This window comes from Vespula pensylvanica, chromosome 10, assembly GCF_014466175.1.
Source record: "Vespula pensylvanica isolate Volc-1 chromosome 10, ASM1446617v1, whole genome shotgun sequence".
NCBI lineage: Eukaryota > Metazoa > Arthropoda > Insecta > Hymenoptera > Vespidae > Vespula > Vespula pensylvanica.
The window spans coordinates 6,392,693-6,405,154 of NC_057694.1; the positions used below are offsets into that span (position 1 = coordinate 6,392,693).

The following is a 12,462-nucleotide window of genomic DNA, read 5'->3' on the forward strand; positions in this document are numbered from 1 at the left end:
AACTTGAAATTACATTACACAGGATGGGTAACATTTTTTTTTTTATCAGTGATTTTAAAAATGAATTACCTTCTTTGGAGAGCTTTATTTATAAGCTAATTTTTCTGTTTTCTAAAATTGTAAAACCATAAACCTAGAAAGTTTCAGTCAATCCTATAACATATTAATATAATTTATATTCAAAAACGAATGTTTAAAAGAAAACTTGAGATATACACTAAAAATTATTTTACATATTTATATATGTAAAAATTAAACTACATATTTATATTTAATAATAATTTACACAAGTAAGCATATAAATTCAAAATTACGTAAAGCTTAAATAGTATTTCAAAAAAAAAAAGGAAAAGAGAAAAAAGAAAAAAAAAAAGAAAAAAAAATAGAGAGAAGAAAACTTTTTATATTTAAACGTAACATGTCGATTGCCTATTGACATAAAGTGAATTGGATTTGAGTGCACATACATACGTACATACATACATACATACATACGTACGTACGTACGTACGTACGTACATGATGTACACACACATACACATGTATGTGTACATATAAAATTTTATATATATATAAGATGTGTTTATATATACACATATATAAAATGTGTACATATATATATATATATATATGTATATATAAAAGAACATATCTTCAACGGCAGGTCATAGAGTCGTTCGACGGCAGGGGCAGGGGTTGGGGCAGAGGTGAGGCCGGGCCAGGCGGAGATCGAATAAGGGATGAATGGAACGGCGGCGTTGCGGCGCAGCCTCGGGGGTGGTGGAGGCGCCGCCGGGGGTGGAGCCTCTGAGCCAGCACCGGTCACCACCCTCTACGTGTGCAAGGATGAAGCTGGATTCGGGATGAAAGTTTCTGGTGATAATCCTGTCTACGTTCAATCCGTTAAAGAAGGTAAATCTATTTTTATTGTTGTCGTTGTTGTTATTCACGAATTTCATTTATTTTCTTTTTTCTAATTTTAGTTTCTTTTTTTATTTTTTATTTTTTTTTATTTTTAAATTGCTCCAAAGTTTCTAAATGGTTTACAAGGCCGTAGTTGATTTTAAAAATCAATTATTCATTTTCGATTATTATTTAGATATAAGAAGCACATTTAACAAATTTCTTATCGTTTCTTTTTTTTTTTTTTTTTTTTTCTTTTCGCAAATATCGATTTTATTCTAAACGTTCCAAGTATCTTTACGTTTGTTTTAATTCAGTTTTGAATTTCTTGGATGTCATACCATTTATATTTTTCTTGGAACTATACGAAAATGTAATCCCTTTTTCTATAAACATAGAAATATGTACGTTTGTAAGAATATGACGAATCTTTCTTAGTACATATTTTCGTTTCTCTTAGTTTCGTGAATTTTGATTTTTCTGTTTGGCAAAACCAAATTGATACATTGTTTATACATTTTTTTTTTTTTTGTGGAATAAAATGACTTCAATATTTGTTTATTAAACGTCTGAAAGTCTTTCATTTTTTCAAAAGCAAACCACGTTCGGATCTTCGTTCGTTCTAATTGGAATATAGTCCGTTCGAGAATGATTAACGAAATAATTCTTAAATTTTATTATTATTATCATCTAATGTAATAATTTTATAACATTGTAGGTGGAGCAGCAGCTAGGGCCGGCCTTCACGCAGGCGACAAAATAATCAAGGTGAGTTGGTTTAGAATTATTATCGATCAAATACACAATCGATCAAGTTACATATAAATAATTTATTTGTAACTTCATTTTCTCTATTCAATTCTTGATATGGACAAATTTGCAAATATTCTTATACATTTTATATATATATTTACGATATATAGTATTACAGTAACATTTCTAAATATTTATACTTAAGAATATATAAAATATCTATGTACTAGAACTATTTGATAAATTTGTTGCTTCTTTCATTTCAAGAACGAGATTCGTACATTTAGAAAAGAAGAACAGAAAAAAAAAATAAAAAAGAAAGCTGCGAATTTTTCAAATGATCCTCTATATCGTCTGTATATATAATGCATATACACACATACGTATATAGATGGATCAAAGTACCGCTAAAAAAAAGAGAGAGAGAGAGACAGAAAAAAAAATACATAAGCAAGTACGAGAACGCTAGTAGCGATTCTCTTTGCTCGAATTAATAATTTATATACTCGAAATCGTGCGTGGGAGAACACGTATAATTGACGTGTTCGAACGAGAGAGAGAGAGAGAGAGAGAGAGAGAGAGAGAGAGAGAGAGAGAGAGAGAGAGAAAGGAGAGAAAGAGAGAGATGAAAAGTAAAAAGGTGAATAACGATTGTTTCTACTTTTTTAGGTCAATGGGGTGAACGTAATGCAGTCCACGCACACGGACGTGGTGAAGCTGATAAAGTGTGAGTATATATATATATACCTATAATCTGACATTTGTACAGGCGTATATACATAATACATATAAAATGTGTGTGTGTATATATATATGTACATATAATATATACATATATATAAACATACATACTAACATTTGTCGAATCTTTTTTTCTGCGAGGTTAATGATGTAACAGAAAGAAAGAAAGAAAGAGAGAAAGAGAGAGAGAGAGAGAGAGAGAGAGAGAGAGAGAGAGAGATCATTCGAAATCAAAAGTCGAGTCGATTCTGGTTCCACATAAAACGTGACACGAACGTTTTCGTCTCTTAACTTCGTCTCATCTGTTAGTTGCCAATCGCGTTGGAATAATTTATGAATTTATCGTAGAGCGCCTTTATAATATTTTCTTTTTTTTTTTTTCTCTTCTTCGTGTGTAACGTACGTACGTGTACTTATGTATGCATATACGAGTGTGCGTGTGGATATATAATACAACGACGTAAATTAAGAAAAAAACGATGACGACGCCAACGATGCCGACGACGACGCTGACGACGACGTTGACGACGACGTTGACGACGACGTTGACGACGACGACGACGACGTTGACGACGACGACGACGACGACGACGACGACGGTCACGACGAAGAAGACAACGACAAAGACGAACCATGAGGATGAAAGAAGCAGCAGAGAGTGCCTTCAGTGATGTAAGCATGCGAGTTTATAGCGGTGACCGTTTTAGTCGACTGTCTTTCTCTTACTCATAGCACAGGTACTACACGCGCATCGCGTCAGCATTGTCATCAGTAACTAACCACCACTACCAGTATTACCAACATCAGCATCAGCATCTGCAGTAGCAGCGACAATAGCAGTAACAGCAGTATCAGCAGTCAACGACTACAACAACAATATCAAAAGAGCTGCTTAAAAGTTCGCGTCCCTTTTAAAATCTACGATAATATATCGTTTATACGTTATCAGAGATCAGCTGATTTATTCGTTAAATCGCATGTCAATTATTCCAATCGTCGTTGCTTAATCGCGAAACAATTATTGTCATTATTTTCAAATCACAATGTGTAGGATCCAAAAGTTCTTAAAGCGAATTTTAAAAATTCCATTCCGTGAAAAAAGTAATCACTTTTCGTGATATTGACTTTCAAAATTGTTGTCGAACTACGCACTTACATAATTAATCTTTTTCTTTCTTTCTTCCTTTTTTTTTTTTTTTTTAAATCTTTTATTTTTGTCTTTGATTTTATCTATCTTGCAGTACTTGAATTTTATATAAACGCGTTGGAATAGCTTGTAAAAACATGAGATTGAACAAGAGGAAAAATAGATATGCCGAGCACGGTGTAAAATATTTTATTAAAAAGTATTATTTTTGCGATTGAAATTCTTGTATGACCCAGACAGTTATCTCCTTTTTCGGGATTTTTTTAGTTGAATTTTCTTTTTCGAATCGTAATATTACATACTTAAAGAGTGAAGTAATTAATTTTTAAAAATCATCTAGCAACTTTCCGATTCGTTAACCCCTCCCACACCGTATATGCATATCATTTCATTCACCATCCATTTTTTGTACTCGTGTGTTTTCAAGGACGATCGTTATTCTCTTTCTCTTTCTTTTTCTCTCTTTCTCTGTCTCTCTCTCTCTCTCTCTCTCTCTCTCTCTCTGTCTTTATTTTCTTTGCGGCTAGAAACAGTTACGATGACGATGACGACGACGACGACGACGACGAAGACGAAGACGAAGACGTGTTTCGCTTTCGTGCTACTCTCGTAGGCGTGTTCGACTTTGGAAATTTTCTTGCTTCCTCTGCCACGAATATTATTCGAACATTATTCGAACATAAATATATTCATTCTCTTCTAAGAAATTCGATTGAATATAAATATCTAACGGTATATACCATTAGAAAACGTTACTTTCGAAAGGGTAGGACAAATTTTTCAAAAGGGTCTGAATTATTGTTGACTATTTTTCAAGAATAGAGATAGATATTTAATAAAAAAAAAAAAAAAATGATTTATTACTATATTTAATGAGACGTGGTTAGTGTATGTGTGTGTGTGTGTGTGTGTGTGTGTGTGTGTAAATAAATTAATTAACAAAACTCCAGTCACTAGAAACGAGTAGAAAATATAATATCCAAAGGGACGGGGCTCAAAAGTTTCTAAGCAATTTTAAAAATCGATTACTTTTTTTCACGATTTTACTTTTTGAGCTTGTTATTGGACTTACTAGTTTTACAAGCGAGATAGATGGTTTTACGATTTGAAAAAAAAAAAAAGAAAAGAAAAAAAAAGAAGTATCGGGAAAGATAAATCGATCTTTTAAGATCTCCACCCATAAAAACTGCTGACCGATCTCCGAAGCGTTACCCCTGTCCTGTATAAATCTATATATAAGAAAAATAAAAAAGAAAAAGCTATTCTTTACGATCGTATTATCGACAATCTTATGGACTTAACAAGCACGGGGGAAGTTTCGTCCTTGAAGAAAGAACATAGAGAAAGAAGAAAAAGAAAGAAAGAAAAGGAGAGAAAGAGATATGAAAAGAAGTAGTAGAAAATCTGTTGTAGAATGAAATTTTCGGTGGTACATACTCAATAGTACCAAGTATTGTCTTTGATATCGATATATACATAACGCCCCTCTTAATTCGGTAGCTTCCATGACGCCGTCGCCACTTTTGGTGTGTTCTTTGTAACTCATGAATATTTAAAATCAACGACGAAACCGTGCCGAGGCTTTCTCGTCGTCATCGTCGTCGTCGTCGTCGTCGTTGTTGTCGTTGTCTTCGTCGTCTTCGTCGTCGTCGGCGCACCCTCTCGCCATTCATCTACAGATCAGACGGTCGACAAATATTCTTTCGTGTGAGAGAAACGGAGATAGAGAACATTGAGATACAACTTTTGAAAAAAGATAGATAGAGAAAGAGAGAGAGAGAGAACAAGAAAGAGATAGATAAAGAGAGATAAAGCAGAGAGAGAGAGAGAGAGAGAGAGAGAGAGAAGGAAAGAAAGAATCTTTAACGTGATTCGTCGTCGTGTTGGTTGAGTAGGTAAATTTGTTCTCTCACTTACCCCTCGGATACGAATTTCCACGCGAATTCGTTCTCGTCAATCTCTTCGTAAATAATGATTACTCTACGTGTTTTGTAAATACACGAGGGTGGGACAGGAAAGATTTTGAGGGCGATTTGAAACAAAAAAGATCGTTATATACTGTTTTTTCTTGTCTTTTTTTTTTTTTTCTTTTTTTCATCAAAACTTTTCATATCAATCTCTTTTTCAAAATTGTAATACTATAAATCCAACTGCAACTTGATGGATAGTCTCGGAAAAAGAAAGTAATAATTGATTATAAAAATCGTGGGAGTATCTTTCTGCTCGATCTGTTTAGAATGCTTCGCTTCTATGTGTAGAGTCGATTTTATATATATATATATATGTAAAAGAAGGAAGGAAGGATCGTCCCAAGAAAATGATTTTTGTAGAGTCAGCATTTTCGTTAGAAAGATTAGACGCGCGCGCTGCTCACCCGAACGGTTTTTTTCCACGAAACCTTCGTTATTCGCAAAGTCATGAATTTATTCAAAGTTCAGTAGAGAGGGTTCGCCATTCGAAATTCAATATTCTCGGATTTTCTACGGCTTAATGCCAAATCTGAGCTGTGCAGCTGACTGGCTCATGATCGTTGTTAACGACCTCGTAAAAAAGGAACGTCTCTCGATTCTCTTTTGATTATGTTCGACTGTGATTACAAACTGAAGAATAATTTTTCTCATCATTTTTATCTGCACAGATTACTATCTTTTTTCTTTTCTTTTCTTCTTTTTTTTTGTATGAAAAATGTTATTAATGTTCCACACTCTTTTCATTATTTTCGATCACGATTATCAAAAACTAATGAATATTCTTTTTCATAATTTATATATATATATATATACACACACACTGTTTTCTTTTATAAAAAATATTATACAGGGTGAACCGAAAATATTGTAAATGATATTAAAAATCAATTACTCTTTCTTAAGTATTTTTTCAGGATCATAAATTTTCTTTATCTCTTTCTTTTTCCTTTTCAAACTGCAGCACTACCTAAAAAGTCTTGAAAAAGAGTAATTGATTTTTGAAATCGTCTAGGGAGTTTTGAGTGGTCACAATCTCCCACTCCTCTATTTTATAATACATGTACCACTGTCTCTTCTTTTTTTTTTCTTTTTCTTTATGAATAATGTATTGACACAATAAGAAAGAAAAAAAGGAAAAAAAAAGTAAGAGAGAAACCAGTGATAATCCAACGAATCATTTTCATTTTAATCTGCCTTAAGTTTTGCGTATTGATCGAACGGAGAATATACATGCATACATTCGCGTGAGAACGTGCGAAGGATTGAATCGATAGCGATTAGGAAAAGTGTGTCGGGTAATATAAAGCTCTGCTCATTCTCTATATACATGCATATATAAAGCGTGCGCGCACACACATACACGCATACACACACACAGATACTGTAAATGTATTTTTGGATCGACTGTATTGTCAAGAAAAGACATATCGACCGATTTATATCAAGCTTGTTACACGAAATCATGGATGATTGTGTTGTTAATGGCGACCAGCAGCACTTGTTGTAGTAGTAGTACGTATGAACGTAACCTTCCTTCTTCTCAAGACAAAAAGATACATTTAAGAGGAAAAAATACATGTGTGTATATATATATATATATATATATATATATATATATATATATATAAAATCGCGGAGGTTGCAGCTGACCGTGTGTCAGGAGCTCTGACTCAATCGTCTTCTTTCTTGAGCTTACCAACTGTTCTGATTGGTGGTTCTCATTCTTAGCACGAACTAATCTCGAATGATCATCTTTTATTATTATTGTTATTATTGTTATTATTATTATTATTATTATTATTATTATTCTCTTATAACGATGCAGATATTTTGATAATTTTAATATTTTATATATAAAAGAGAATGTTCATAGATAGACACATATAAACATATATACATATAAACATCATTCATTTTTAATACTTTATAAAGTAATATTTAACTTTGATATCACATGCTTGTGTATCTGTATTAATTCGTGTATCACGATTAACTTAATATAATATATTCTGCATATATGCATAACTTGTATAATAAATATGTCGTGGGTGTCGCGTTGTGTCTGTATTACATATACAAAAATATAATATAATATAAAAATGAAATAAGTTATAACTTGGTATAGATAGAGCTAGATGATATACAATATGCATATGTATATATAATACAATATTTATTATACAAGTATATAAATATGTTATGTGAAATATAATTTACACTTAAAATTAATATAAACTTGTATACAAAGTTGTACTATAACTTTCACATTATACAATTTCTTTTTCTCTTTTTAAAAATCCAAACTAAAACAATTAAGTTATAAAGAATTGACAGATTTACGTTCTTTGTAACATAAGTATAATATTTCTTTCCATAATTTTTTCCTCATTCTTTTAATTTTTTTTTTATTTTTATTATCTCTCTTTTTTTTTTTTTTTTTTTTTTTTTTTTTAATAAACACAGACGATCGATTAAAATTCAAGCGTATATATTTTAAATCGATATACTCAGGTAATTGCATAGCAATTTTACGCAAGAATTTCCTATACGTATGTAAAGTGATTCTGTGTCTGACGTCATCGTTTAGAAGAGGGAATCCACACAGGAGGAAGGAATCGAAGAAAAAGAAGGAAAAGGAGAAGGAGGAGGAGGAGGAGGAGGAAGAGGAGAAGGAGGAGGAGGACGAAGAAGAAGAAGAAGAGGAGGAGAAGATGGAGGTGGAAGAAAATTGAAAGTCATTCTTTTAGACGATGACGATCCCTTCGGTACGAACGAATGTGCAAAGAAAGAGAAATCGGTAATATACAAAGATAATGGCGGCGGCGGTGGCGGCGACGAATGACGATAATGATTTAAACTTTTAGTTTGTCGATCTCTGGTCACACACCAATCGTAGCTTGTGTGCTGCTATGCTAGTTCTCTTATGTAGTATAAGTGTCTGTAAACAGTGAACCTCCGTCATTCATATTAATACACACCTGGCTCCGAAGTTTTCTCGGTACAAATATCCATCCACCACGTTCTCTTGTGCGGGATATATCTCTTTCTCTTTCTGTCTCTCTTATACGCATATCTATACACGTATTCATTCTGTCTCTCTCTCTCTCTCTCTCTCTCTCTCTCTCTCTCTCTTTCTCTCTCTTTCTCTCTCTCGACTTCTTCGTACTCAGCCGCACGATTTGACGCAGTCTCGAGTAGGACGTCGTGCCTATATCGTGCGTCCTCTCTAAGTGCACGTTGTCTTTGAAAACGTATATCGATATCGAGGAAACGTGTGAATTTAAAAAGAAAACAAATAAAATAAAAATTAATCGAAATTTTCATTATCATTCGAAATTGTGATTATTGGGATCTTATTCAGTGGGCTGCTACAAATGCGCCTACATGAAAACTCGATCCACGTACGATCTAAAAAGAGCTTGGGTCCAAACACCAGTGGAACTTTATTCTGGTATTGTTTTATTATATTTCTTTTTTATTTTACTTTTTTTTTATTAATTTTGTTTTGTATTCTTTTTTTTTTATTTTTGTTGTTGTCATCCTTACTCTTTACGTGCTTATATATATATAATAATAATTATTTTTTTTTTTTATAGAACTTTTTATTATTACCCTTTGCTCATTTTCTTCTTCTTCTTCTTCTTCTTCTTCTACGTCGTCTAATGTTCCAATTTAAACGACGTAATGTCAATACGTAATTGTAATATGAAAGAGATAGATAGAGTGGGGGAAGAAAGAAAGAGAGAGACTGTTTATTATTTCATTTATTTCATTATTTCTTTTTTTATTATTTTTATATTTTATTCACTCCTTTCTTTTTCTTCTCCTATATCGTTGAATGTTACAATTTAAACGACGTAATGTCGAAACGTAATCGCAATGTGTGTGTGTGTATATGAGCGAGAGAGAGAGAGAGAGACAGAGATTTGTCCTCGCATTATTCAAGAGATACGATTTCGGAGAGTACAAATTAGGAAATGGTTCTCACGGACTTGGATATCATAATCATTATGATAATCATCATCGTCCTCGTCTTCGTCCTCGTGGTCATCGTTGTCGTAGTCGTAGTCGTTGTCGTCGTCGTCGTCGTCGCCGTCGCCGTCGTCGTCGTCGCGTCGTCGTCGCCGTGCAAAATAAATTGCACGGATTATCATAGCTCTTAGCTTTTACATAATCGACGATTCACAAGCTATTCCATAATTTCACTTCGTTCTTGGATATATTATGACTGTTGCTTAGGCGGCATTCGTTGCTTGATCGTAAGTAAAACAGCTGGTCTCGATCAAGCGGCGGAATCCTAGTCGCCTTTTATCTAGTTATACTTGGGAAAGAGAATAAGAAAGAGAGAGAGAGAGAGAGAGAGAGAGAGAGAGAGAGAGAGAGAGAGAGAGAGAGAGAGAGAGAGAGAGAGAGAGAGAGAGAAGTAGCATCGATGACTCACGAAACCAAAAGAAAGAGAGAGAGAGAGAGAGACTTATATAACAACTTACGATTCAAAATCATTTAATAAGTAAAAAAAGTAGTTTGATACAAAAAAAACGGACAATTTTTGTCTCGTTATATATAATTATTTTTTTTAATTAAAAAAAAAAAAAAAATCATTTTTACTTTTGTATTTTTACTTTTGTATTTTCCTTTTTTTTTTTTTTTTACAAAACTATCGACCGTGACTATAATTCGAAAACAAGGCTACGTTACGTTCTCTCGAAAGTACGAATGTTCCGTAATACCATGGTGTGCGGTCTGGTGTGGCATGGTATGGTATGGTGTAGTGTGGTGTCTGATGTGATAGTATACGCGTGTGTATGTATGTGAGTTGGTATACACGTGACTCATGCAGCAGCCTCGGTAGACATGCATGCAAATATTTTGGTACCCTCCATACTGCGAGTAAGCGAATACGTACGTACCTACGTGCGTACGTTAGTGCGTACTTTGCAGACTGAGTTAGAGATCGAACTCTCGATTTCACGGTATTACGATTATTTTCTTTGACCGAGGAACATGCCAAGCGCTTCAATCGTTTTGCGTATATCGCATTCACCCACCACCGCCCCCCTCCCTTTTCTCCCCACGTATCACCACCACCAACACCATTTTCTCCCTCTCTTTCTTTCCCGAGTATAGAATAAACATAGGGTATTATTATATTACAATAAATAGACAAATCCATAGAAGAACGTTTTTACGAGATACGAGAGTAATTTTTAAAATGAAATAACGAAAAGAAAATACATTAAAAATTTCATTTTCGAAATGAAAAAACAAAATGAAAAAAAGAAAATAAAATGGACGACGAACGGAATAGTTTGTTTCTTTTTTCGTTGTTCATTTATTTCTTTCTCTTTCTCTCTCTTTCTCTTTCATTTATAGAGACGAATATACATATACGTAGATATTCGAGGAGAAGCAAAGAATAATAAATTACATATTACTGATGACTTTGATGATGACCATGAGGAGGAGGAGAAGGAGGAGGAGGAGGATGATACTCACCCACGATTCTGTGTTACACTGTATTCTAGGTTATTAAGTTCTTCTCGTATTCGGTACAAACGAGACTCTGTCTCTCTTTCTCTCTCTCGTTTTCTCTTATATACATATACATGTACTCATACACACATGAATTAACTAACGATCTCAGAGAGATCGGTAATACGTATGCCAGCCTAAATATTTACGTTAAACAGTTAGGAAGAGTTCGCTAGTACGACGTTAGTTTTCGCTTGAATGACGTTCGCGTTTCGGAGTTTAACAACGTGAATTTTTAGAAAACGATTTGAACGCGGTAGGACACGTTAACATTCCTGCGATGTCTCTTACGTGAGAGAATTTCTTTTTTTTTTTTTTTACTCATTACCTAAAAAACTTCTGATAAAATTCTCTCGGATAGTTGAGGAGACGCGATTGTCTAAAAAAAAAAAAAAAAAATAATCGAAAGTTCGAAATTTTACTCGTGTATCTTTTTTTTTTTCTTTTTTTCTATTCTTTTTTTTCCTTTGTTACATGCGCCATTATTAAAACTGAAATTACGCGAGAGAATAATTTTTCTCCCTCGAGGAAATACACCTTTATACCGGTTTAATTTTCTTCTATGCTTTTCGTCGTCATAAGAAAATAATGTTTAAAAACATTTCACTAGAGTTTTTCTCGTTTTCTCAAATAATTAATGTCGAAATATCTCAAAATGTAGATGTAGAACTTAAACGAGACCACTTTCATAATCATCCGACTGACTCAGTGCATTTTAAAATGTGCATCTTATAGTCGTCGGTATAAAATTTATTTTCGTCTGTGTTTTGAGGGGCTCAGGAAAATGGTCGAAAATAATAATGGTTGATTTTAACGTTCGATAAAAGTAATGTCGTTTGAGAGTAAAGTCGAGTATAGAGAAGGAGAGTAAAGAACAAGAAGAAGGAGATTGAGATAGAGATAGAGATAGAGAAGAGAAAGGGAAAGAGAAAGAGGAAGAGAGCAGAGCAGAGCAGAGCTGAGGAGAGCTGAGCAGAGCTGAGCAGAGCAGAGCAGAGCAGAGCAGAGCAGAGCAGAGCAGAGCAGTGCCGTGCCATGCCATGCCGTGCTGTGTCGGACCACAAAGCCATGCGAAAATATCCAATGACTAATCCTCGACCTTGAACCTTTGTTGCAGCCTCAACGCAGGTGGCATTGACGGTGCAGCAGAAACCACTCGGTGCTGGAAGTTCGACAGCAATGGGTACGGGCTTACAGATTGGCTATTCGACCGGTCAACAACATCAAAGGTCGTCAGTTTTGCAGTCTGGTACGACGATGGTATCATCACCCTCGCAAGCTACGACCTCCCTTTATAGGGCGTCGACTATACCAATGGGGGGTAGTAGTAGTGGTAGTGCACCCTGCAACGCCCTTATCACCGGACCGCAACCGGTCGATGTAAGTTGCATTACTTTTTTTCTTTTTTTTTTTTTC

At 34.2% G+C, this 12,462-nt stretch overlaps 1 protein-coding gene and 1 long non-coding RNA gene across 3 annotated transcripts in view; both read left to right on the top strand.

Moving 5' to 3' along the window:
* The window catches only part of LOC122632618 (rho guanine nucleotide exchange factor 12), a 50,890-nt gene that overhangs the window by 12,599 nt on the left and 25,829 nt on the right, over window positions 1-12,462 (top strand). For both annotated transcript variants that reach the window (XM_043819650.1, XM_043819649.1), the window contains exons 3-6: window positions 665-912; window positions 1,622-1,671; window positions 2,326-2,383; window positions 12,164-12,426. In XM_043819650.1, coding sequence (XP_043675585.1) covers window positions 741-912; window positions 1,622-1,671; window positions 2,326-2,383; window positions 12,164-12,426 — 543 coding nt within the window. In that variant the 5' untranslated portion in view covers window positions 665-740. The remainder of the gene's footprint in view (window positions 1-664; window positions 913-1,621; window positions 1,672-2,325; window positions 2,384-12,163; window positions 12,427-12,462) is intronic.
* On the top strand, window positions 2,934-3,759 carry LOC122632619. Its single transcript, XR_006327901.1, has 2 exons — window positions 2,934-3,069; window positions 3,130-3,759. It is a non-coding gene; the product is annotated as an uncharacterized LOC122632619 (long non-coding RNA).